Source organism: Brassica napus, chromosome C7, assembly GCF_020379485.1.
Source record: "Brassica napus cultivar Da-Ae chromosome C7, Da-Ae, whole genome shotgun sequence".
NCBI classification, from domain to species: Eukaryota; Viridiplantae; Streptophyta; class Magnoliopsida; order Brassicales; family Brassicaceae; genus Brassica; species Brassica napus.
In genome coordinates this window covers 15036116-15062601 of record NC_063450.1, presented here as the reverse complement: position 1 = coordinate 15062601, position 26486 = coordinate 15036116, and the positions used below count along the sequence as shown (strand labels likewise).

The 26486-nt window shown below is 38.2% G+C and overlaps 3 protein-coding genes across 5 annotated transcripts; 1 reads left to right on the top strand and 2 right to left on the bottom strand.

Annotated features, from left to right (window-relative positions):
• Positions 1-495: 495 nt before the first annotated feature.
• LOC106393030 (galacturonosyltransferase 8-like) lies at positions 496-2637 on the top strand. Its single transcript, XM_013833785.3, has 2 exons — positions 496-2075; positions 2165-2637. The coding sequence occupies exons 1-2, from the start codon at positions 642-644 to the stop codon at positions 2438-2440; spliced, it is 1710 nt and encodes a 569-aa protein (XP_013689239.2). The 5' UTR covers positions 496-641; the 3' UTR covers positions 2441-2637.
• A 174-nt stretch (positions 2638-2811) lies between these two features.
• On the bottom strand, positions 2812-5601 carry LOC106393041 (nuclear transport factor 2). Of its 3 annotated transcripts, none has more exons than XM_013833800.3 (10): positions 5343-5601; positions 5092-5148; positions 4878-5015; positions 4504-4795; positions 4174-4421; positions 3870-4053; positions 3662-3783; positions 3520-3579; positions 3375-3438; positions 2812-3289 (listed from the first exon to the last, which is right to left on the bottom strand). In XM_013833800.3, exons 2-10 carry the CDS (start codon positions 5131-5133, stop codon positions 3006-3008), a joined length of 1434 nt encoding a protein of 477 aa, XP_013689254.2. In that variant the 5' UTR covers positions 5134-5148; positions 5343-5601; the 3' UTR covers positions 2812-3005. The 3 variants fall into 3 exon arrangements, with proteins under 3 accessions (XP_013689254.2, XP_013689261.2, XP_013689249.2); XM_013833807.3 differs by having other exon boundaries at positions 4174-4412; XM_013833795.3 differs by having other exon boundaries at positions 4174-4439; positions 5343-5600.
• Positions 5602-21177: 15576 nt separating this feature from the next.
• On the bottom strand, positions 21178-26330 carry LOC106393062 (ER lumen protein-retaining receptor erd-2.2). Its single transcript, XM_013833815.3, has 8 exons — positions 23888-26330; positions 23655-23772; positions 22514-22828; positions 22177-22376; positions 21946-22086; positions 21706-21786; positions 21495-21622; positions 21178-21393 (listed from the first exon to the last, which is right to left on the bottom strand). The coding sequence occupies exons 3-8, from the start codon at positions 22740-22742 to the stop codon at positions 21354-21356; spliced, it is 819 nt and encodes a 272-aa protein (XP_013689269.1). The 5' UTR covers positions 22743-22828; positions 23655-23772; positions 23888-26330; the 3' UTR covers positions 21178-21353.
• Positions 26331-26486: the final 156 nt, after the last annotated feature.

Here is a 26486-nt window from a genome sequence, read left to right as displayed (position 1 = left end):
TTTACTTTTATATCTATGTTGTATCTTTATTTACAAAAAGAAAAAAAATAGTTTACTGTTTCTAGCCTTGTTGTTGATTATATTCTGTATCCAATCGTTTTGATTTTCGCGCAATTAAGTTTAAAAACTACTCCCTTGGTTTTTAAATATAATATGTTTAGAAAAAAAACACGCATATTAAAAAAATTATTTTTTGTCTAGAAAGTAATATTAAAACTATAAAATAATTGTATTCAATCAATTATAAAATATATTATTAAATATGATTGATTATACAATTTTTAATAAAGTAAAAATTACTTAGCAAATTGAAAATATTTTATACATTGGAACATTAAACTTTTTTGAAACATCTTATGTTTAGAAACAAAAGGAAGTATTACATTAAATTGATTGTTTCTATGAAAAGTAAAATCAAATTTTAGATCTGGTATGAAAACACTAATAACAGTGTGAATGAATATAGAAGTCCATATCTAAAACTATTTTTGATCCGACTGTCATACTTAAATTAAGATTTTAAAAAGGTTTAGAAAATGGTTACCGACATTTTTTTTTCCTTAATACAATCATTTCAGATGTTCAGAGAGACTCCATTAATAGCAGCTATAATTGAATGAAACTCCACTGATCCTGCAAAAATGGCTACTCACCACCGACTTTTACGCGGCGGCGGATCTCCGGCGATTATCGTCTCCGGCGTCAGATTCAGACTCACAGCTTTGGCTGCCACTATCGCACTTTCCTTCTTCACTCTCTCGTTTGTCTTCACTTCCGAGTCTAATCACTCACCTGATCTCCATCTTCCCGTAAGTTCTCAATCCCTGAATCTCATCAGACACTCGAATGGAGTCGGATCCATCAGAAGATCCATATTGGATATCAAATCGGATCCGCTCAAGCCACGCCTCCTCCAGATCCGGAAACAAGCTGATGACCACCGGTCGTTAGCACTAGCCTACGCCTCTTACGCTCGGAAGCTCAAGCTCGAGAATTCGAAACTCGTGAGGATCTTCGCGGATCTCTCAAGAAACTACACGGATCTCATCAGCAAACCAACGTACCGAGCTCTCTACGATTCCGATGGATCTTCGATCGAAGAATCCACGCTTCGACAGTTCGAGAAAGAAGTTAAAGAGCGGATCAAAATGACTCGCCAAGTGATCGCTGAAGCCAAGGAGTCGTTTGACAATCAGCTCAAGATCCAGAAGCTTAAAGACACGATCTTCGCCGTTAACGAACAGTTAACGGATGCTAAGAAGCAAGGAGCGTTCTCTAGCTTGATCGCTGCGAAATCGATTCCGAAGGGGCTGCATTGTCTTGCGATGAGGTTGATGGAAGAGAGGATCGCTCATCCAGAGAAGTACACTGATGAAGGGAAAGCTAGAGCACCGGAGCTCGAGGATCCGAGTCTTTACCATTACGCTATCTTTTCGGATAACGTGATTGCAGCTTCGGTGGTGGTGAACTCTGCCGTGAAGAATGCTAAGGAGCCGTGGAAGCATGTCTTCCACGTTGTGACGGATAAGATGAATCTCGGTGCGATGCAGGTTATGTTTAAGCTCAAGGAGTATAAAGGAGCTCATGTAGAAGTGAAAGCCGTTGAGGACTATACGTTTTTGAACTCTTCGTATGTGCCTGTCTTGAAGCAGCTTGAGTCTGCGAATCTGCAGAAGTTCTATTTCGAGAATAAGCTTGAGAACGCGACCAAGGATACGACCAATATGAAGTTTAGGAACCCGAAGTATTTGTCTATATTGAATCACTTGAGGTTCTATTTGCCTGAGATGTACCCGAAGCTGCATAGGATACTGTTTCTGGATGATGATGTGGTTGTGCAGAAGGATTTGACGGGGCTTTGGGAGATTGATATGGATGGGAAAGTGAATGGAGCTGTAGAGACTTGTTTTGGTTCGTTCCATCGGTATGCTCAGTACATGAACTTCTCTCATCCTTTGATCAAGGAGAAGTTTAATCCGAAAGCATGCGCGTGGGCTTATGGAATGAACTTCTTTGATCTTGATGCTTGGAGAAAAGAGAAGTGCACAGAAGAGTATCACTACTGGCAAAATCTGGTAACCTTTTGTGATATATGTTTTGACAACAATGTGTTTCGTTGTGTTGTTGTGTTTTGACTTTTGTTGTGTGTTTGTCTGAACTGCAGAACGAGAACAGGACTTTATGGAAACTGGGAACGTTGCCACCGGGGCTGATCACGTTTTACTCGACCACAAAGCCGCTGGACAAAACATGGCATGTGCTTGGGCTGGGTTACAATCCGAGCATTAGTATGGATGAGATCCGTAACGCCGCGGTGGTACATTTCAACGGTAATATGAAACCGTGGCTTGATATTGCTATGAACCAGTTCCGACCGCTTTGGACCAAGCACGTCGACCACGACTTGGAGTTTGTTCAGGCTTGCAATTTCGGCCTCTGAACTATGAATTATTTTCTTTATCAACATAATCTTGTATCAAATGTTGTTACTTCAGCTGTGAGGTTTTAACATTAGTTTTACGTGTTATTTATATATTTTTGGGAATTGGAATAATGTATTTTGTTCATAGCTGTCGTAATTCTAAAAATATTATGGGTGCTACTACATTATGCAATTTTATCTCCTTTTGATTTGAATTGCTAGAATAATCACTGCCTAGCTAATTCAGGAATTAAGAGAAAAGCAATGCTTTGTAAAACAGAAAAGAACCCGGCATTGTCCGAATTTTTTTGTGAATCTGAGTTTTGATATAAAACTATGCTACTGGTACTGGTGGTTTTGGGCAGGTTTTACCGGTTCAAAACTCAAAATGGTTAGAGAATTTTTTAAACGTTGCTGGACGAACAAGTGCAGAAGTGCCGAAACTTTATCTGCCACTTAGAATTTGTAACTCCAATTAACAAAACGGGGGATGCAGAGAAAAGAGAATAATAGCTAAGCCTATACTCTCAAAACAATTCGAGCCTTTTTTTTTTTTTTTTTTTTTTTAACTAGGAACGCAAATTTAGGCAGTGATAGACACGCGAGGAGCATCCACGGGTTTTGTAGCTCCGTTAGCATCGATTCCGCCACCAGCACCACGTCTTACACGTCTCGGAAACCCACCACCGTCACCATTTGCTCTGTTTGCATATCCTCCTCTATTGTTTCCCCTGTTGTTGCCATATCCGTTGAAATCGTTCCGGCCATAACCTCCTCCTCTTCCACCTCTAAAGCTCCCACGACCCCTTCCACCTTCGTTTCTATAGCCTGTGCCTACACCAAACGCTGCGCGTCCTCTATGATTCCCTGTTTCAACAACGAATGATGAATTAGATCTGTTAGGTTCATGAGAGTTTCATTCCTCTTTTTAAGTGTTGAAAGCCAAACTTGCCTCTTGCCGTCGATCGTTTTTCCTCGATAACTACTTCCTGCCCACTGAGTATGATAGGTGATGCCTATAAAGCCCCAAAGTATACATATCAGTAACAGTTGAGCAGAGTCTAAAGAATATCACTAGTAACACCATTTGCTATTACCTCGATTGCGCTTTGCATGGAACTCGCGGATTCAAACTCAACAAAGCCAAAACAGAATCCCTGTAAAGCACAAAACTCAAAAGAGTGCAGATCAATAATTAATATATCTGTTAAGCAATACTTAAGGTGGGAGTCTTCCTACCTTCTGGCTTCTTACTTGAATTCCGTTGGTCCTAATAGGTCCAAACTTCTGGAACTCATTCTCGAGCAAGGCTGGTGTTGCATCAAGCGGCAAGCCCTTAAGATAGATGGATGGACCTGGAGCTGTTACGGAATCAAGAAACAAAGATTGCAGCATGCTTACCGTTAAGAAACAAAGAATAACATGAGCCAAAAGCAAATGGTTTTACCTCTTTCACTGTCTTGATCGTTCCCACTTACAGCAACATTTGCTCTTGAATCTGATTTCTCAGACAACGGTGTTGGTAGAGGGACATGAGTGGCTTGATGATCTTCTTGTCTCTTTGGTTCCACCACCTTAGTTGGAGTTCTGGAAGCAGACATAGGTGCAGCATTCTCTTTCATAACCATCACCTACATATTATAATTACATACACCAATGGCGTTAAATCTTGAGGGCAGAGTAGCTCAAAATCTCACATCAGCTTGATAAAGAGGAGATACTACGCACACAGCCCAATGTAAGTTACTTACAATGGATGCATAAGATCTCTTTGGAACTTCGCCAGTCCTGGAGGAATCAGACTCTCCAACCTTGTGCACATCATGTGGAGCTTCATGAACTATTCCAGGCGCAGGAGCGTCTTCTGCCACTGATACCTGTTCCTCTTCAGTGGGAGTGAACACTTCAGGAACATTAATGCTATTCGACAACACATCAGACTGCCCAACAGCATGACTCTCTTGGACATATTTCTCCTCAACAAAGTCTTCTGGAATGTCTTGAACAGCATGTGGATCTAAGGCACAAAAAGATTTAACATATAAAGAAACTTGAAGGACGGGTGGCTAGGTTCAACTTACCCTGGTGAATGTTGACAGGGACTTGGTGGATGTTATTCACCGGAATCTGAGTGCGACGCACGGTTGTGGCGTCATCAATGTATCGGAACATATCATTCAAGACAAAGTACCCAGTCTCCTGTCGAGCAAGGAAGAAGGTCTGAGTAAACGTCCTCCTGACACCATCTGTCCCCGTCAGATACCCAGTCACCAGTAGGAGAAAACCACCGCCGTAAGACTCTTGCGTGTCCACAGTAGCAATCTCGGCACTGATTACACCAGATCCAAGTGCCAGTATCTTCTTGTCAATAGCCTGCTCACATACATACACACTCGTATTCAGCAACACTTTTCCACTGAACTTCCAAAATGTAAAAGTAAGTTAATAGGCTCACCTGCAAGGTGGAAGTGATGCTCATTGTACCATTATCTTCAGGGCGGCCTAGCTTGCTAATCTCTTGGTAAAACCGGTGAACATGCTGAGGGGATTGATGCAAAATGTGATAATACTGATGCACAAATGTATTCCCAACCTGTAAACACGAAAACTTGAATAAAAAGACCAACACAAGTTCCATAAGAAAAAAAGAAAAGTGGATGATGACATACAATATCTGGAGTACAAGCTGGTGTTTGACCTAACATCGCCATGGCTTTACTTTCCTCCTGGAAGCAAAGAAAATCCATCAGCAACAGTAATAGGATTAGATCGCATCTTGAGATCTGATCTAGATGCAGATAAACAATTGAGAATCAAATTCAACTCATCCTAACAATCAATCCGTCACTCGTTATAACGACGACAACAATTGGACAAAGCAGAGTGTAGCACAAATCCTAACCCGAGATTGTGAGTTTACCTGAAGAAAAACGACGACTAACCAGACAATCGAGAGACGATCCTCTTGTTCTCTCGCTCAGGAACCTCGCTAAGCTATGGCGCTGGTTAGGGTTTTACAGCCGAATCTCGAATACAAGCCAGCGAGAGCGACCTGAGAGCACAAAAATGCTAAATGTACGCCTCAGATGTTTACTGCCTTTCTTTTTACTGGTATAAAATAATTTGAGTTAATAATGTACCCACAAAAATGCACTTAGATATCTATATGCCTATTTATAATATAGTTGGTATCTAATTTTATTAAATTTCAAAAATAGTATTTCCTAAAATATAAAATGAAAAACAGAGAAATGTTATTTCATCTATAAAAAAAAAAAAAGAAGATAAGTCGGAGTGCTCTTAGAATGACAAGATAAGTAAGATTTAGAATAGATTTTGTGCTTTCATTCACTTCCAACCGGCCAGTGAGCAAGGACCTACAAAAACAAGCCAATGAGCTTTTGGAGAAGGTGCACTTCCGAGAAAGCATTAACCCTTGTGCTACACCAGTCATAGTTGTGCGCTGGTAGTTGGCGAATCTGTGTGGATTGTAGAGCAATTAATAGTATCACAATGAAGTATTGCCACTCTATACCTCATTTAGTTGATATGCTACATGAGTTATATGGTTCATTTATCTTTTCTAAGATGGATTTAAAAAGTAGTTATTAATAGATTACGATGAAGGAAGATGATGAGAGGAAAACTGTTTTCAAAACTAAACATGAATTATATGAATGGCTAGTGATGTCTTTTGGGCTAAACTAATGCACCTAGTACGCTAATGAGACATAAATTATGTCAGAAGGGCTTATATAAGATTGTTTGTAGTAGTTTACTTTGATGGTATATTGGTATATAGTCAAACCATGAATGAACAGTATGACATCTAAGAAGGGTTATAGACGTGATTAGTAAATAAACCTTGTATGCAAACTATAAAACAGTCTTATTTTTGGTACATATAACCTTCTTTTCTAGGTTTTGTTGTGACCTCACACCGCATACAGGTGGACGAAGAGATGGTACAAGCCATAAGAGAATGGCTGGTCCTTATAACCTTGAGCGAAGTAAGGAGTTTCCACGGCCTGGTTTCTATATACAGTTTGTGAAGCACTTCAGTTCTATAGTTCCCGCTCATTGAGATAATCAAGAAAAGTGTTGTATTTACTTGGAAACAAGAACAAGAGGATGCATTTCAAGCATTCAAAGAAAGGTTGTCCATCTCTCCATTGCTTATTTTACCTAACTTTCTAAAAACATTTGAAATAGAGTGTGATACAATGAGGTCGGAATTGGAGACGTGCTGATGCAAGAGAAGAGGCCCATAGACAGTGAGAAACTTGGAGGAGCTAAGCTGAACTATCCAACTTATGATAAAGAAACATGGTGAGAGCTCTCCAAACATTGCAATATTACCTATGGCCAAAGAAGTTTGTATCCACACGGATCATGAGTCTCTCAAGCACTTGAAAGGAAAACAAAACTGAATAAAAGGCATACCAGATGGATTGAGTTTATTGAGACCTTTTCCTATGTCATTAGGTACAAACAAAGTAAAGAGAATGTTGTTGATAATAAGTTCTCGAGAAGGTAAACTTTACTTTCATCTATAGAAGCAAAACACTTAGGAGTTGAGCAGATGTGAGCATACTATGACCATGACCCTGACTTCCATGACAAGTACCATAGAAAGCAAACATATGATAAGTTCTATCAAGTACATGATTTTTTTTCTTCATGACAACCGTTTGAGTGTACCCGCTTGTTCTTTAAGGGTATATGTTAGGGAAGTACATGGAGGTGGTATTATGGGACACTCTGGTGTGGCCAACACATTGAGTTCCTTACAACAACACTTATACTGTCCAAGGACGAAGTTGGATGTCGAGAGATTGCATGGACAATGTTGTTGGACCCAATTTCGGTCATTACATTAATGGGCCGCGATCAAAGATATGGGCCGTAAGGAACTGAAGCCCATAGCAAGCAATCGAGCTTGAAAGTGAAGACTTCGAGGTTCCGGAGATCACGGAACAAGAGATGGAGATCGCGGAGCAGTTACAAAGGTCACGAGGTCGACTTACTATAAAGAAAGGAAAACATACATGAAGAAAGACACGTTGAAAACCTTAGAGAGAGCTTCACACTAACATCGACCTTGTTTCCTCCCGATCTTAGACTCCTTTCTTTACGGTTCTCGTTTGTATCACTTGATCTAGTTCAACTCATTGTATTCAATCTTATTCATCAATAAAGTCCATTTTTACCTACTAGAAACTGTTTAACATCGTTTTGTTCTAAAGATATCTTTGCCTACATCATTTGTCTTCCCTAGATCAAACCCTGATCACTATCAAATATTTAGTGTAGATTTTAGGTTAAGAGCTCGATCGCCAGTAGAACTAGCCGAGTTATCCAATGCTTTACGAGTCCCACCGGCAGGGATAACAATCGACACCGGCCTAGCCAGAAGGCCAGGAGACTGAGCCTGCGACCTCGATCTAAGAACCGGCCCGCACTGAACTTTCAGAGCTCGCTCTAACGACCCGACCTCGGAAGACTCATCAGGACGATCGAGCAACACCTCCTTCTCCTTCTTCCCTAAAAACGAAACGAACCTCGAAGGATTTAGGTCGCGCTAATGAAGTATCTCAAAATCTTGTCAAGAGAAGGACAACTTACTTTTGTTGCCACGGCCTTTCTTGGGCCGAACGGGAGCCACCAAGGCAACATGAGTAGCACGGTTCACACCCGACCGGAGAGCATAAGCAGTTAGAATAAAATCGAGCCATCGAGGACTACCACGTTGCAAAGTAGCCATTAACCCATGAAGCTCGAGAGTCATGGGCGCAGGGCCGAAGGGCTCAACAGATAAAAAAGAGAGGAGACTTTTAGGCCAAAAGACGATCAGGAGCATACATTATTCGCAAAAAAAAAAAAAAATTTACCAATGTCGTCGGACCATTCCATAGGGATCCTCTCAAAGTCAAAATATCCGACTGACGCCGGGTTAACCTTAAAACAAAGAATTTTTCTCTCCATCGATCATCTTTATTGGGAATGGTTCAATAATAACACGACCAGAGCGGGGAGCAAGAATCATCGTGCCAGGAAAGCCATTGTTCCGCTTTATAGCGAACAATTGCTTCAACTCCCTGAGTCCGAACTCAAGACCTTCCTTCTGAGCTCGGACCCATGAGGCCAAGAAATAGCGAAAAACGTTAGGAGCCATCTGGGTAAACGCCATCTCAAGCTCCGCCAACGCCTCAAGAAGAAAACGAGGAAGAGGAAACGATAAGCCGTCGTCCTCGAAATGCGACATATAGGCTCCACAGTACCCCGGTATCACGGTCTCCGGAGTTTCGCCATCTTCTAGAAGTTCAATTTCGACGGTATAATTGACCCCCCAGAGTTTGTAGATAGCCTCGATGTGTTTCGCCTCGAGAATTGTCTTGAGGTGGGGACCAAATTTTTCGAGCGCTATAAATTCGAAGCAGGAAAAAGAAAAATACCAAAGATAATGAAAGAGAAAGAAGGATTGTAGTATCGAAGAAGACGATCTATCCAGTGAAGTGTAATATATATATATATATAAAAAATGGTTCCCGAAACACAAAAGATTAACCGCCCACGAACTATCGATCTCAACCACACGATTCAAAAATGGCCGAAAAGTCAAATTAAGCCGATGCGCGTGACATCCCACTTCTCCAGAATTGCGACGCCGCCAGGTAACATCAGTTTTCGCCCCTTCGGTTTTCCAAATAAACCAAAAGGCTGGGGGACAAATGTTGGACCCAATTTCTGTCATTACATTAATGGACCGCGATCAAAGATATGTGCCATAAAGAACTGAAGCCCATAGCAAGCAATCGAGCAATCGAGCTCGAAAGCAAAGACTTCGAGGTCCCAGAGATTGCGGAACATGAGATGGAGGTCGCGGAGCAGTTAAAAAGGTCACGAGGTCGACTTACGATAAAGAAAGTAGAACAGACATGAAGAAATACACGTTGAAAACCCTAGAGAGAGCTACACAGTAACATCGACCTTGTTTCCTCCCAATCTTAGACTCTTTTCTTTACGGTTCTCGTTTGTATCACTCGATCTAGTTCAACTCATTGTATTTGATATTATTCATCAATAAAGTCCATTTTTACCTACTGGAAACTGTTTAACATCGTTTTGTTCTAAAGATATTGTTGCCTACATCATTTATCTTCCCTAGATCAAACCCCGATCACTATCAAATACTTAGTGTAGATTTTAGGTTCTACAAATATGTGGTTTGCAAGCAAGCCAAATCCAAAGCCAATTCCACGGTTTGTATACTCATTTACATATTCCTATTACACCATGAGTTGAAATTTCCATAGATTTTGTTATAGGATTTCGTAGAAATATGATGGTTCGAGACAGTATTTTTGTAGTTGTGGGCATGTTTTCTAAGATGGCTTAATTTATAGCTTTCCAAAAGATTGATGATTCTACTATAGTAGTGATTTTATTCTTTAGAGAGGTTGTTAGGTGCATGGATTGCATAAGACAATAGTTTCAGATAGGGATACTAAGTTTCTTAGTCACTTTTGGAAAACTTTGTGGGAGGGGGGGGGGGGAAGTGATATACCGTAGATTTTACCACATTTAGACCCTGATATATGATTTTTTTTAGAGTATATTATATGTGTTTGAAGTATGTTTTACAGTATTTTCAGGTTCATGTACGTTTTAGAGAACTTTGGTGATTTTAGAGTTTTTTTATGTGCATAACTGCACTGATGCGTCAGAAGTTTATATATGGATAGGGACCTTTCCATAGTGTGATTGAGCCCATATTATGATACAAGATAGAGATTTAAGTTAACTTTCCAATTTCACCGGTTAGATCTAAAGTTATGCCCGATTTACTGAAGAGTGGTATGTCTGCCTCGCGAGAGGAAGCTATCGAGGAGATGAAGGAGTGTGGATCGACGACAGACCTCGATCGAAACTGACACCAGAAAAATAGCTGAGTCTATTTCATTACCGACTTAAGCCCATAAGTCACCAACAAATTACCGAAATACCCCTGGCAGACTAAAAACCCTATTTATGTGTATTTTAAGCCATTGTTGACGGCTATGCTTTCTATGCTTTATTCTATTCTTTGTTCTTAGTTTTAGGTTAGGAGAGAAGAGCAGAAATCCTTCAGAGTCCTCTTGGAAATCCATTGGTTTTGGTTTTATTTATTTTATATATATTCATCTATTTATTTATGATTTATGTGACAAACGTCATGTTTGAACAGATCCACATGTTAGATCTAGGTTTTCTAGGGTTTTATGTTCTGATGAAATATAGAATTTATAGGGTGATTAATTAGATCCTTCACAAAATTGGACTTATTGCTTGTGTTCTAGAGTATCTAACTAGAACTCTGATCATAGGATAATTAAGCGCACATGACATCATAGTCTATTACCTGAATTGAATTCTGTTGAGGTAGGATTGCTAGAAACATGTGACGGTTGATCTAGTGAAACTAGTGAATCAGTCGATCAGATTGGTAACACTTGCCTAAGGAAGTGTTGATAGACACTCATTCAATAATATTGATCGACACTTGATCCGTGTTGACAGACAGCTGAAGCACTGGACTTAGTCAATAAATTAGACTCACAACAAGATCTGGCTGTCTTTTGCATTAGAGATCGAGTTCTAGCAGCCATCCTTAAGTCTAGCACCCATCCTAACACGATCAAAGAAGGAGCCTACTGATTCAAAGAAGGAGCCTACTGATTCATGCACGATCCATAAGTCTAAGAGGGCAGTCAACACCCTCCAAACAGCGATCGATAGAAAAGAGAATCAAGTATCAACCGACACCAACACCAACACCTCATTGTCAATCGACACTAACACCTCATTGTCGATTGACGCCACTTGCAGAGAGACAGAGATAGTTGAGGTACTCATACTAACTATTGATGAGAATGGGGTCTTACGAGATGAAGAAGGCCGTGCTCGCAACAATGCTGGACAACATATTTATACATAGGGGTTTAGTCACTAATGCGATTACTGTTGCTGAGAGTGACAACTTTGAGCTGAAACATATATATATCACTATTATGGGTCAGTGTTCCTTTCATCGATTTCCTCGTGAGCAACCAATGGCTTATATCATCATGTTTGAGGAATTGGTATTGTTTATCTTCAATGGAGTCTCTGAAGGCCACCACTTATGCTAACTCTTCCCATACTCTCTTGCTGGAAACGAAGTCTGATGGTTCAAGAAGTTGCCACCAGGATCTCTCACTACCTGGAATGACATCACAAATGCCTTCCTCAACAACATTCTCTGTTGCATCAAATCTAGAGATATAGATGAAGTTTATGCTGAGTTATCAGATTGTCGACCTTTTTTTTTGTTAATCAAGGTAATCCGGACACTCCGGAGGGAACCCGACTAACGCCTAAGTACAATTCCGCAAAAGACATCCTGGAGGGCCGCCTTTTTCACCCTATTTTAATCGACGGTGGCCAGCGGTATTCGAACCCGGATCCGTATTGGGGCCAAACTTCCCTCAAGAACACTGGGTCATTCTCGTTTGGTTATTATCGACCATATTATAGCAGAGGGAGATGAACAACATGGACTAATTGCTAATTGTTACCTGGTTTCAAGATTCTGATTATTGTTTGAGTGAGTTACTCAAAAAGACACTTTCTTGTGTTTTGTTACTCAAAAAAACACTTATTGCATGAGGGACATATTCACACTTTCCAAGTCAATTGTTAGACTTTCTTGCCCTTATTCATTTAACATAGTTCCTCTCTATTTGTGGATGGTTGAGTAACGACAGTTACAATTATTTCAGTTGTTCATTTAATTTTATTATTTTTTAGTTTTATATTTTAGTGGTTTTTTCTTTATTTTATTCTCCACCATGGCTTTTCCTGTAACCACCACCTTCTTCACAACCACCACCTCCTTCGCACCAGCTGCGCCACCGCAACAGCCACCACCTCTACCGCAACAGCTACCTCCACCACCACCGCCACCACTTTTACGGTATCCACCTTCACGTCTTCCACCACTGCCTTCCCCATAACCACCACCAAGTCAACAACCACAACCACCTCCACCGCAACCGCCACCTCCTCTACCACAGCCTCCACTTCCACCGCAACCGCCACCATCTTCACCTCTTCGTCCACTTCCACCACCATCACCACTTCCACCACGACCTACACTTCAACCACCTCCACAGTATCCACCTTCACATCTTCCACCACCGCCTTTCCCATAACCACCACCACCTCGAGCAAAGATACGCCGCCGTCATGATACGCCGTCAAATTCTTGAATTGCCAATGTTTAAGGCCCATTAGTTTCTTTATATTACTCTGAACTCTCTATTGTAATGTTTATCGAATAACGATCATCAATCAAACAAGGGCATAAACCCTAATTTCTTCCTTTCTCTATTCTCTTCTACCTCTGCTCTTCGTCATCTTCTCCCCTTTCTGTTCTATTCAGATAAGCTCAATCCCTGGGCTTATCAAAAACACACATACAAAACACGCAAACACAGTTGCAAAATAAACCCAAAAGAACAAAACACAACATTTGTTGCAACTTGGTCCTTTTACTAGCAAACTTTTGAAAGTTAAACTTGATTTGGATCACATTTTAGGCTAATAATTTACTAATCATTTTAATCCAAAATTTAGTCCAAATTCTAGAAAAATCTTCCACCTCCTTAAGTTAAAAAATCTAGATATTATTATAGAAAAATCTAGATAATTAGAATAAAAAATCTTAGATATTATTCTAGAATTCTCTAGATTTAAGATTAAAATATGTAAGATATTTTGTACTTTGGAGACTATAAATACCTCCACCCCCTTTCATTTTGTATCACCAAGAAAAAAAACCAAGCTTGTAACAAGTAATAAAATCTTCTTCAAAGTTATAAAATCTTTCTTCTTCACAAAGTTTCTTTCTCTTCAAACACTTAAAACATTTTCTCCATCTATACAAAGTTTTTCATTCCAACAAACTGGTATCAGAGCTATAAGTTCCTTTGAAGATGGCAAACAATGGTGTTCCCTTCCAAGTTCCATTGCTCACTAAGAGCAACTATGACAATTAGAGTCTTAGGATGATGGCTATCCTAGGAGCACATGATGTGTGGGAGATAGTCGAGAAAGGCTTCAATGAACCGGAGAATGATGGTGGTCTATCTCAAACACAAAAGGATGGTTTGAGAGATTCAAGGAAGAGAGACAAGAAGGCTCTCTGTCTAATCTATCAAGGATTAGATGAAGATACATTTGAGAAGGTTGCTGGTGCAAGAACATCCAAAGAAGCATGGGAGAAGCTTCAGACATCTTACAAGGGAGCGGAACAAGTTAAGAAGGTATGTCTTCAAACTCTAAGAGGAGAATTTGAAGCGTTACAAATGAAGGAGGGAGAACTCATCTCAGATTACTTCTCAAGAGTCTTGACGGTTACTAATAACCTAAAAAGAAATGGTGAGAAGTTAGATGAGGTGAGAATCATGGAGAAAGTTCTTAGATCATTGGATTCGAAATTCGAACACATTGTTACCGTAATTGAAGAGACAAAAGACTTGGAGACTATGACAATGGAGCAACTTCTTGGATCACTACAAGCTTATGAAGAAAAGAAGAAGAAAGAAGATATTGTCGATCAAGTTCTCAAGATGAGAATTGATCACAAGGAAGAAAGTGGCCAAAGCAATCCAAGACGTGGTGGCGGTCATTTCCGAGGACGAGGTCGTGGTGTAAATGGACGAGGTTGGAGACCATATGAAGAAAACTTCAACCAAAAAGGAGAGAATTCATCAAGAGGTCGTAGAAGAGGAAACCCAAAATCAAGGTACGATAAATCAAGCATCAAATGCTATAGTTGCGGAAAGTTTGGACATTATGCTTCTGAATGCAAAACTCCAAACAACAATAGAGTTGAACAGAAGTCCAACTATGTTGAAGAACGGCGTAAGGAAGAAGATATGTTGTTGATGGCTTACAAGAAGGATGAACCAAATGAGGTTCACAAGTGGTACCTTGATAGTGGTGCAAGCAACCACATGTGTGGAAATAAAAGCATGTTCGTGGGGCTTGATGAATCGATGAAAACCAATGTGGCTTTGGGAGATGAATCGAAGATTGAGGTGAAAGGTAAAGGAAATATTCTCATCCGCTTGAAGAATGGAGATCATCAATTCATTTCCAACGTTTACTACATTCCAAGCATGAAGACCAACATCTTGAGCCTTGGACAACTCTTAGAGAAAGGTTATGACATTCGACTAAAAGATAATAGTCTTTCTTTAAGAGATAATGCAAATAATCTCATCACAAAGGTGCCAATGTCAAGCAATAGAATGTTTGTCCTAAACATTCAAAATGACATTGCACGATGTCTCAAGATGTGCTACAAGGAGGAATCTTGGCTTTGGCATCTTCGATTCGGGCATCTCAACTTTGGAGGCTTAGAGCTACTTTCCGGTGAAAGGATTACCTTGCATTAATCATCCTAATCAAATGTGTGAAGGTTGCTTACTTGGAAAGCAATTCAAGAGGAGTTTTCCAAAGGAGTCGGACACAAGAGCAAGAAAGCCACTAGAGCTCATACATACAGATGTATGTGGTCCGATCAAACCAAGTTCACTTGGTAAGAGTAACTACTTCCTTCTCTTTATTGATGACTTTTCAAGAAAAACATGGGTTTACTTTTTAAAACAAAAATCAGAAGTGTTAGAAAATTTCAAAAAGTTCAAAGCCCATGTTGAAAAGGAAAGTGGTCTTAACATCAAGTCCATGAGATCGGATCGAGGAGGAGAATTTATGTCCAAGGAGTTTCTGAAGTATTGTGAAGATAATGGCATTCGAAGACAGTTGACGGTACCAAGAACGCCTCAACAAAATGGAGTAGCGGAAAGAAAGAATATGACAATACTTGAGATGGCAAGAAGCATGCTCAAGAGTAAGAAACTACCAAAGGAGTTGTGGGCAGAAGCATTCGCTTGTGCGGTTTATATATCAAACCGTTCTCCAACAAAGAGCGTTTTAGAAAAGACACCACAAGAAGCTTGGAGCGGAAGAAAGCCCGAAGTCTCACACCTAAGAGTCTTTGGAAGCATTGCTCATGCTCATGTTCTAGACGAGAAGCGGAGCAAACTAGATGATAAAAGTGAGAAGTACATCTTCATTGGGTATTATGCTAACTCCAAAGGCTACGAGCTCTACAATCCTGAAACAAAGAAGACAATCATTAGTAGGAATGTCATCTTTGATGAAGAAGGAGAATGGGATTGGAAATCAAATAATGAAGACTACAACTTCTTTCCATCATTTGAAGAAGAGAATGTGGAGCAACCGAGAGAAGAGCCAGATACACCACCAACTTCATCAACAACAAGTTCTCAAGGAGATGAAAGCTCAAGTGAAAGGACTCCACGTTTTAGAAGTCTACAAGACATCTACGAGGTAACTGAAAATCAAGACAATCTTACTCTATTTTGTCTATTTTCGGATTGCGAGCCTATGAACTTTGAAGAAGCCCATGAAAAGATGTCATGGAGAAGTGCAATGGATGAGGAAATCAAGTCGATTCAAAAGAATGATACATGGGAGTTAGCTTCACTTCCAAATGGACACAAGGCCATTGGTGTGAAGTGGGTGTACAAGGCAAAGAAGAACTCTAAAGGAGAAGTTGAAAGGTACAAGACAAGATTGGTGGCAAAATTCTATAGTCAAAGAGCCGGGATCGACTATGATGAGGTATTTGCTCCAGTTGCTCGCTTAGAAACTGTTAGACTAATCATTTCATTGGCAGCCCAAAAGAGTTGGAGGATACATCAAATGGATGTAAAATCACCCTTCTTAAATGGAGACCTTGAGGAAGAAGTCTACATTGAGCAACCACAAGGCTACATAGTGAAAGGAGAAGAAGACAAAGTCTTAAGGCTAAAGAAGGCGCTTTATGGATTAAAGCAAGCACCAAGAAGAGCATGAAACACTCGGATTGATAAGTACTTCAAGGACAAAGATTTCATCAAGTGTCCATATGAGCATGCACTTTATATCAAAACTCAAAACAATGATATATTGATTGCATGCTTATATGTTGATGACTTGATATTCACTGGCAACAATCCGATTATGTTTGAAGATTTCAAGATGGAGATGACAAAGGAGTTCGAGATGACCGATATTGGATTGATGTCATACTACCTTGGCATTGAAGTAAAGCAAGAAGAAAATGGAATTTTCATTACTCAAGAAGGCTATGCTAAAGAAGTGCTTAAGAAGTTCAAGATGGATGACTCAAATCCTGTTTGCACGCCAATGGAATGTGGAGTCAAATTATCAAAGGAAGAAGAAGGAGAGAGTGTGGATCCAACAATCTTTAAGAGTTTGGTTGGAAGCTTACGATATCTAACGTGCACAAGGCCCGACATCCTACACGCAGTTGGAGTTGTGAGTCGATACATGGAGCATCCAACAACAACTCATTTCAAGGCAGCCAAGAGGATCCTACGCTATATCAAAGGTACAATCAACTTTGGCTTGTATTATTCTATTTCTGATGATTACAAGCTTGTTGTATATAGCGATAGCGATTGGGGTGGAGATGTAGATGACCGGAAAAGCACAAGTGGCTTTGTGTTTTTCACTGGAGAAACCGCTTTCACATGGATGTCAAAGAAGCAACCAATAGTCACCCTTTCTACTTGTGAAGCGGAGTATGTGGCAGCTACTTCATGTGTTTGCCATGCTATTTGGCTACGAAACTTGCTAAAGGAGTTGAACCTACCACAAGAGGAGCCAACGGAGATATTTGTGGATAACAAGTCGGCAATAGCATTGGCAAAAAATCCAGTTTTCCATGATCGAAGTAAGCACATCGACACTCGTTATCACTACATTCGAGAATGTGTTACCAAGATGGATGTGTAGTTGGAGTATGTGAAGACAAATGATCAAATAGCTGATATCTTCACCAAGCCACTCAAGCGGGAAGACTTTATCAAGATGGGGAGTTTACTCGGAGTAACCAAATCAAGTTTAAAAGAGGGTATTGAAAGTTAAACTTGATTTGGATCACATTTTGGGCTAATAATTTACTAATCATTTTAATCCAAAATTTAGCCCAAATTCTAGAAAAATCTTCGACCTCCTTAAGTTAAAAAATCTAGATATTATTATAGAAAATTCTAGATAATTAGAATAAAAAATCTTAGATATTATGCTAAAATTCTCTAGATTTAATATTAAAATATGTAAGATATTTTGTACTTTGGAGACTATAAATACCTCCACCCCTTTTCATTTTGTATCACCAAAAAAAAAAAACCAAGTTTGTAACAAGTAATAAAATCTTTTCTAAGTTATAAAATCTTTGTTCTTCGCAAAGTTTCTTTCTCTTCAAACACTTAAAACACTTTCTGTATCTCTACCAAGTTTTTCAATCCAACACAAACCACAAGACCAATAGCATTGAAAATTGAAATTGATCCACAAAAGATTCAAACTTTAAATATCTAGAAGATAAAGATAACATAAACTTCTCAAAATAAATCGAATTTCAAAATAAAAACTCAGATAAGAGATAGAGAAAGAAAGAGATGTTAATGTCCGCTGCAAAGTTCTTGAGTTGTTCAAGAGCAGAGATGCTTGGAGATCAGACGGGGAAAGCTTGGAACGTGCTTTCTGGATGAGACCACACTTGACTGTTACCGGCGGCCTTCCACTAAGATTTCGAGCTCGGAATCCATGGCTGTCTCACCGGCGATCAAAGAGGAGCTGGACCACGGCGACGCGAAGGGACGTTTTAGAGAGGCCATTCCGCCGGAACAGTCTCGGAGTCATGTGTTTTGTTTCGATTAGGTGAGGCGTCGTGTGGATAAGCAAAACAGCGCCATAGAGAATCGTATGTTTCACTCAAATTAAGATCATGAGTTTAATAAAGTTGTTCAAAATAACTGAAAGAGAACATCATAATCAAAAGAGAGAAATAAATCATCGGAAAAGTAAAGTTTTGTAATTTTTTTATTTGGTGGGGATGCAAGTGGATCTAGAAGAGAAAAGAAAGAGAAAAGAAAGAAAATCATGTCTTTAGACACATGAAGTAACGAGGGAAAACATTGAAGGATACATTCTACATTCACCACATAGAAAGGGTGTGACAAGCATAAAGTGTCTAAATTAGTAAATATAAAGACATAACGTGTCTTTGAAAGTAATTTTTTTTTATCTTATATATTAGAACATAAGCTATAACACTGATCCATATGCGATATTTTTAAAAAATAGATCTAATAGACATATTGCTAGTCTTATATATTAAAACAGAAGTCATAACATTGATTCATATCTGATATTTTTAAAAAATGGATTTAATAGACCTATTGCTAGAAAGTTATCTTACATTTAATCTCTAATTTTATCATATAAATTTTGGGCATACCATAAATTTTTATTGGGCTATCAATAATTTGATTTAAACAATAGATGATTCATTGAATTTATAAATAGTATAAATTAAATAGATATAATTTAATGTTGTAATACTATACTTGTATATGTTAATTATTTAAATATTTATCGATGTTAACTTTTAAAATTATAAATATTTTTTTTAAATAACAAAAATCATATTATCTAACAATGATTAATCTTTACTACCTTAAACAAATAAAAACAAAATTTTAAACTATATAGTTTATTTTAAAAATTAAACAAAAACTAAATGTTTAATTTTTTAAAAAACTTTCTAAATTTGTGAAATGTTACAATATTTTTGAATATGACAATAAAACAATATTTTACTAATTTTATATATATATTTACGATTTTAATAATGAAATAATAATCCGAAAATATATATATAGAAGAAAATACAAATACATGTGAAAATTTGAAACAATCTATTCAATGAAAAAAAATACCGTAAACTTATTGTGTTTTGAAAATTGATAGACACATATATATTATAATATATACCATTTAGAATTGAAAAAAATGTTTATATAAAAATAAATAGAAAAAAGTCCGCACGGTTGCGCGGATTGAGATCTGGTTGATTTTGTTACTTCAGACTTTTTAAAATGTCACAAATACAATAGCAGACTAATTGCTATTTGTCTTTTCTGTAACATCCAGTGACGATCTCGTCACATCTTTAGTTGGATTCTGCCTTACTACTTCAATGGAATCCAAAATAAACCAAACCACGAATCTCTCCTACTACAAGAAGCTACTCGTCAGCTCATACGAATGGTTAGCTACAGACATTAATCTGAAACAAACCTTTCCAGAAATTGGTAACGACATGAACGGGAGAGGAGGAGGAAGAAGAAAAGAAAGAGGACACAAGCAAGACCTTGATACGAAGAAAGTTTCTAGGAAACGATTATTTTTCTTTGTTAATTTTTGGATTTGGCAACACAATTTGTTTTTTTTTTTTTTATCTCCAATCATCGTGGCTTGTGAAATTACTTTGAAATCCAGATAAAAAGCTAGGATTTATTTCTTCTTTTTTTTTTCTATTAAAAAGTACGCCAAAATCTATTACTCCCTCCGTATTTAATATAAGTCGTTTTAGATAAATTTTTATGTTCTAAATTATATGACGTTTTCGGTTTTCTATGTAAAATTTATTAACACTTAATGTTATATGACCAATGATAATATACCTTCTATTTTATTATTTGTTGATTTGTGGTTAGATAAATAATTAATGATGTTTTTGTTTAGAAAATATAAAAAATTAATGATTTTCTTAATCTATGTGCGTAGTTGTAAAACCGTAGTTGTAAAACGACTTATATTAAAAAATAGAGAGAGTATAACTAATCTTTAATGCAATCAATTGGATATTGAATAACATGTGAACTTAATTATTTTCAAATTCATTCGACAAATCGCTAATCCAATAACATTAAATTTAATTCACTTTTTTCGAATCCACAGTTGAATAATACTGGATTTCACTTTAGTTTTAAATTTGATCAAACTCCATTGAATTACCAAATTCAATTACAATATTTTTGAGGATTTACAAACTTTTAATATATTGGGATACAAATTTTGATGGGGGCAAGGCGACGGATAGGCATGGGCGTTTTTACCTTAAACTGAAGATCCGACATTAACTCGAACAAAAAAAAATCCATTCTGCATACGAGTTTACAAAAATATCTAAACGGTATTTAAGAGCTTGATATTTTCGGGTTTGGTTACAACCTGAACCGAAATCCAAACTAAAATCTGAAAATAGTTAAATATATTAATGTTTTTATATAGATTAATATAATTTAGATGTTTTAGAATAGTTTAAAGATTTTTGTCCTTTGTTTTATTTTTATTTTGAATACTTTTAGTTAGTTTAGATAGTTTAACTAGTTTCTAATTAGATGTTTTTAACAATTTATATATTTTGAGTATTCATTGTTAACTTTTTAAGTCTAAAAAATATTTTTGGGGGATTTTAAATATTGACTATAATCCGATTTAGAAGGAACCGAACAACCTGATCCAATCCAAAAATTAATAAAACCTGAATGAGACTTACTAGCGTGGTATCAAAAATCTTAAAATCTGAATCAATCAAATTGTTCCAACAGAACCCCAAACGTCAACGTCCATGCCTAGCAATGGCGGTTTCTTATTTATTTCTATTTTCTTTATATATTAAATCACTAGTTTTATGCCCACCTGGTTTTGGTACATCCAAAAGGATGTTTAAAGAAAAAAACTCTGGCTCTCCACACAATATGAATAGTTCAAACTACTTGAAAGAGAGAAAGACCATTCTTGGCTATTTTTGATACCAAACTTCTCTAAATATTCTGAAACAAAAAGCAGGAAAATGAAGAAAAAAACCTGTTTAGATTATTTTAAGCATCTACTTTTGGTTACAGGTAGCTTAAGTTGACAAAAACAACAAAATGTATCGGTTTTCATCTGTACTGATCTAAACGGGCATCTTCAGTACGAGCTGACCCTCCATAGCACTGCAACATATATTGAAGCACATCATCAACATGGCCAAGTCCCCAAATCGTTACTGGAATTATAATCATTTGTAGATCAGGTTCACAAAGTCTGTGATTACCTTTTGACATAGTAGTAGCAGAAGTCGGCAAGGATGAAGGTTTGAACGGCCTCGGCTAATAGAGCCATCGGGAACCAGAAGTAACCAGCGCCGATTAGCCATAGGTAACGTCCACGAGTCTCAAAGACCTACATTTGCACACCATTAGTCTCTTGAAGTTAATAATCGTGGAAGCTTAATGGTTATGGAAGAATTTTACAACTCGAATTACCTGGATAAGCCAATGAGCGCATGCTAAAAATCTAGCGATACCTAGCGCAAACACGTAATGAGCTGTGAAAGGCTCTATGATCTGAAACGATTGTTCGGGAAAAATGTTAATACTTGTCATTCTACATATATAATTGGGTTAATCGCATGTAAGTGTAGTTAATAAGACTTGGATCCATGTAACATGACCAAGACGAATACTCAACCAGTAGACCAAGGAAAACATAATTTGTAGACTTACTTGAGCATTCTGCATTAATCGAAGCTGAGGCAGAACAGAGACAGATTCCAAGTAAACGCAAAACGCCCACATGACACGGTTGATGTAAGTATATCTCGTACTCGGGTGGATAATGAAAGCAAGGATAGCAGATGGAACAAGCTAGTAGAGAAAAGCATGTTACTTATAATCATCTTGAGAGACAAGAAACAAACAGACAAATCACATTATTTATATCAAAACCCATATTACCACATAGTAATGGTGGCAGTTGTCCAGAGTCTTCACATAAGATGCTTTCAGTTTGAATCGAATCATATAAATGACCCACAAAGTCGAAACCAAAGTGGCGAAATCCAGAACTGTATGGATATCACCTTCCATGCTTATACTGCAGATCAGCCTCACAGCAAGAAACACTGCTGTCACTTCTTGAGACTTTAAAGAAAGACCTAAAGCATTAAGCCATTTGACATCATTATCAGCCAAACCAAACACAGTATAAAACACAACGTTCACTTCTGTTAACATTTCAGATTCCTTAGGACAAAGCTGCAGCTATAAAATAATAATATCATGATTATTTTACCGGAGCAAGTCTTTTGACGGGTGAGTTTATAGATGAGGATTATGATTCCGGCGGCATGGATGAGCTCAGAGGCAACAAAGAAGTGGTTGTGATTCTTGACGGTGAATCTAAGAAACACGACGAGGATCAGAGAGAGGATGATCCCTAAAGGTATCTTAACCATTTTCGATTGGTGTCTCAACCACCCGAATACAACGTTCACTGCGGAGACGCCTCTTCTCTTCCCCATTTTTGGTTTGATCTGATAACCAAATCTCTCTCTGTCTCTCTTTCTCTATGTTTTGGTGTATGTTACAGAGCTTTTATGCGACGTTTCTGAAAGTAAATGATACGTTTTGTAGAGTGAGCGGAGACACGACGAGGGCATGCGGCTTGTGACGTGGCGATTACTTTTTTTATGATCTGACTAACGAATAGAATTAAGACACTTGGGACTGATGACTTCTTTCTAAGTCTAAAATCTCGATTGTGATTTGGGAAAGCCTTTAATTTTTTTTTTAACTCATCATCAACTTTCATTCACCAACTTTTGGAGTTACACATGATTGATAACAACTTGATTGATACGTAAAAAACTTGTTTGATTAAATAAAAACTTAATTTTTTTTTGTGAGAAAAAAAATGATTGATCCGTTTGAATTATATTAGCGTATCTTCGATTCATTAGTGGGATTTGTTACTGTTGCTATAAACGCTTATAATTTTAATCATTCTGAAAACACTTGATTTAGCTTATCTTTGATTGGTTTTCCTCTTTCATTATTCACTTGAGAATTGTTTGATAGAGATCAGATTATTATAGAACATGGGTTCGTGTAATACCATACATGTAAAGTTTGTTTTTGTTCGCGCTTATAATATTAATCACTCTGGAAAAAATGATTGATTCGTTTGAATTGGAGATTTTCTCTGTTGCTTTAGACGCTTATAATCTTAATATTTCTGAAAAAATACTATAAGTGTCATACACATAACAGCTTATCTTTGAGTGGTTTTCCTCTTTTATTATTCACTTGGGAGTGAACGCTTTCAACTGACTTGATATGGTATCTATTGTTCTGTAGGGTACTCTGGCTCAGGGGTTCATCGGTCAGAACCGTCGCAACCAGTACGAGAAATGAAATTAAATAGTTATACTAACCTTGGCGTTGGAGTTGGACAGGTAGGTATGAATATCACCAATTGTCACAAGTTCTTTCTTTCTAATACCTCCCATGGTTTCTATCCGTGTAAAAACCTCTCCTGCTGCACCTCCCAAGCTAGTTGGTGAACAATTGTGTAACAAAAAGCATTATAGAAGATAAATACATAATAAGGGGTAAATGTTAAAGGAAGCATTTTAAATTTTTTTTTCCCAAAGCTCTCTAGACGGACCTCTCTGTGAATGCTTCAATGGCGGGGATGGTGGTGTCAAAGTAGAACTTGGTGGCCGGAGTGGAGTTCAGATATAGTTACCATGAAAAGAGCAAGTATGTTTTAGTTTAGGTTACAAATGAGTGATACATATTGAAATGACTATACCTTTGAGCAGCAGATTTAGCATAAATATATATTCTAGACAAAGTTACATCAGCTGCGTTCAAATCTCACAAACAGACATAAGGGTTTTTGGTAATTATAATTTTACACTCTAGATCAAGAAACTCCTAGGTAAATCATTAATCTAAAAGAGTAGATGTACATACATGTTCATCTTTTCATCTAGGAAGAGTATGGTGCTACCCATGAACTCGCCATTCTTATTGATATTGCGGGAATCCCAAAAGCATAAGAGACGGCCGACAACGACTTGAGTAGGCCGACAAAGGCGGAGATCATAGAAAGTAGCGTGGGGACCGGCTGATTGAGCACCAAAAACAGCAAAGGAAGACATTTTCACGTCTGTAGTATAAGCCACTGCGGATGACGAAAGCAGGGATGGGAGTTGCGATGTTTAATCCCGGTCTCGAGGATCGACTTTATATAGAGAGGGCTATGGCTGACGTTTTGAAACAGAGGAGTCATTAAGGGTATCATAAGGAAGATGGAAGGGGTGTAGAAAATTAAGACTGCCATGAATACCGATTAACGTATCTTAAAGTAAGGGGGGGGGGGAGGGCAGAGACGCAACCATATCGTCGAAAGGAAAAATAGTTTTGGAAACCCTAGATCAGAGCGGACGAAGCCTTGAGTGTCTTTTTAATGGGCTAAGGATTACCATCGTAAATCAAACTTATGGCCCAGAAACAACCTCATACGATTTTTTAAGCTAGTAAGTACATAGTGGGTCCCACATATAATAAGAAGCATCTGAGGTTGGGCCGGAATGGGACAAGTTTGGACCGGAACTTGAAATTGGTTTGTGACCCGGCCCGTAGTGACATGGCAGATTGATTGGTGGGAAATATTTCTGCCCATGTGGCACACTTTAGAAGCTCCAAAAATAGCTCCTTTTATATAGTAGTGAATTTAAACCTCTCAGGAGATTGAACCACTAGGACAAACGAATTAACCTAGTATCGCTTAAGATCACTTGATTGGATCCTACACTACCCGGTTGTTGTTCGTTGCCCATTTCACCCCGATTAGATGAACTCTTCATACGACTCATGAAGAGCCACCTCTTAACCACCTAAATCGACCACAAGAGACGAAGACCTTACATCCAGCAGTGATAGAATCTAAACCAGGCTACTAATTACAAGAGCAAAGTGCTAATCACCAAAAGATAAGAATGATAAGCTTGAACCAACACATCCATTCCTTCCGGAGCATTCCCGACCTAGACCACCACCACCAAATTTCTTGTCCCGCTCCTAAGCCAGAAAAGACGGCACACGACCGTACTGATAAAAGGCGGACTTGATGACAGCATAACGTAACCGGAACAGCAAAATCTAGCTTCAGATGATGTGAGACTCGTACCACCGACGAAGTAACCAGACCACCGTCGGCGCTGGGAAGTAGAGCCTCACCGTGTACCTGCTGCAAATCTACCACCTCCGGTTGACTACTCCGGCGACGAAGGACTCTGCGACACGTTGATTCCGAGAACCGGAGCTTCAAAACATCTTCCACCGCTTGTCAATCGCTCTTCCGTACTTCTCACCTCCACAGTGAGGTAGATCTAAGACGGAGAAGGGTTCCCACTGTGGTCACGTGCCGGCATCCTGAAGAAATCGCCCCAGATCTGAAAAGAGGAAAACTAGATCTAGTAACTTCTTCAGTCCTAAAAGCCGACCTCCCCCGCTTCAGTCGCTCCTTAGTCTCGCCGCTTTTCCAGAACCGTCGTCTTGTCTCCTTCAACCAACAGCGAGGTCTCCGGTGACAAACGGACACATTCAGAATCGCTTGCATATCGACAGAGGTTGAACAGATGGGAGTAGGCAAAATAAAAAAGAGAAAGGAAAGGAGGAGGACGGCCTCCGGTTCCGACACAAACGCCGGACCGGAGAAAGGAGCGTTTCTGTTACTTGAAAGCTAGAGAGCGTCTATGGGAGAGAGATAGTTGCCAATAGCTTTTTGGAAAGCCTTTAATTAGGAAATGAATTTATGTCTTTTGACTATTTATTTCTCATTTTTTAAGATTTTATTTTATAATCAATATAACTTAGGAAGCCAAAATCAGAATCTTGGACCAGAAACACAGATGTGATTTTTATATTTTTATGAAAATAGATTTGGATACTCTGATCTAACTCAAGGATAATTAATTGGTAAGTGTTGTACAATTTTTATAGCCATAACTATTTTATAGCATTAAATATTTTTTCATTCATATTATGCATATGCTATTTAATGATTGGTTATTTTTTATTAATTTATTAATTCTCATATTTAACAAAATCTAGTGTTATTGGTTTGATAATTTTCATGAATTTGTTGTTATTCAAAAATAGATATTAATAATTTTATAAACCTACTCAAATTAGTATTACTGTGAATTTTATATTACACAATTTAATTCACACACACATATATATATATATATATA

Coding starts and splice junctions, on each gene's coding strand:
- LOC106393030 (XM_013833785.3), top strand. CDS start 642: ATGGCTACTCACCACCGACTTTTACGCGGCGGCGGATCTCCGGCGATT. Junction 2,076..2,164: donor ATCACTACTGGCAAAATCTG/GTAACCTTTTGT, acceptor TCTGAACTGCAG/AACGAGAACAGGACTTTATG.
- LOC106393041 (XM_013833795.3), bottom strand. CDS start 5,133: ATGGCGATGTTAGGTCAAACACCAGCTTGTACTCCAGATATT. Junction 5,016..5,091: donor CAGCTTGTACTCCAGATATT/GTATGTCATCAT, acceptor TCGTGTTTACAG/GTTGGGAATACATTTGTGCA. Junction 3,290..3,374: donor AAAACGATCGACGGCAAGAG/GCAAGTTTGGCT, acceptor TTGTTGAAACAG/GGAATCATAGAGGACGCGCA.
- LOC106393062 (XM_013833815.3), bottom strand. CDS start 22,742: ATGGGGAAGAGAAGAGGCGTCTCCGCAGTGAACGTTGTATTCGGGTGG. Junction 22,377..22,513: donor CCGTCAAAAGACTTGCTCCG/GTAAAATAATCA, acceptor TTAATGCTTTAG/GTCTTTCTTTAAAGTCTCAA. Junction 22,087..22,176: donor ACTGCCACCATTACTATGTG/GTAATATGGGTT, acceptor TTTCTCTACTAG/CTTGTTCCATCTGCTATCCT.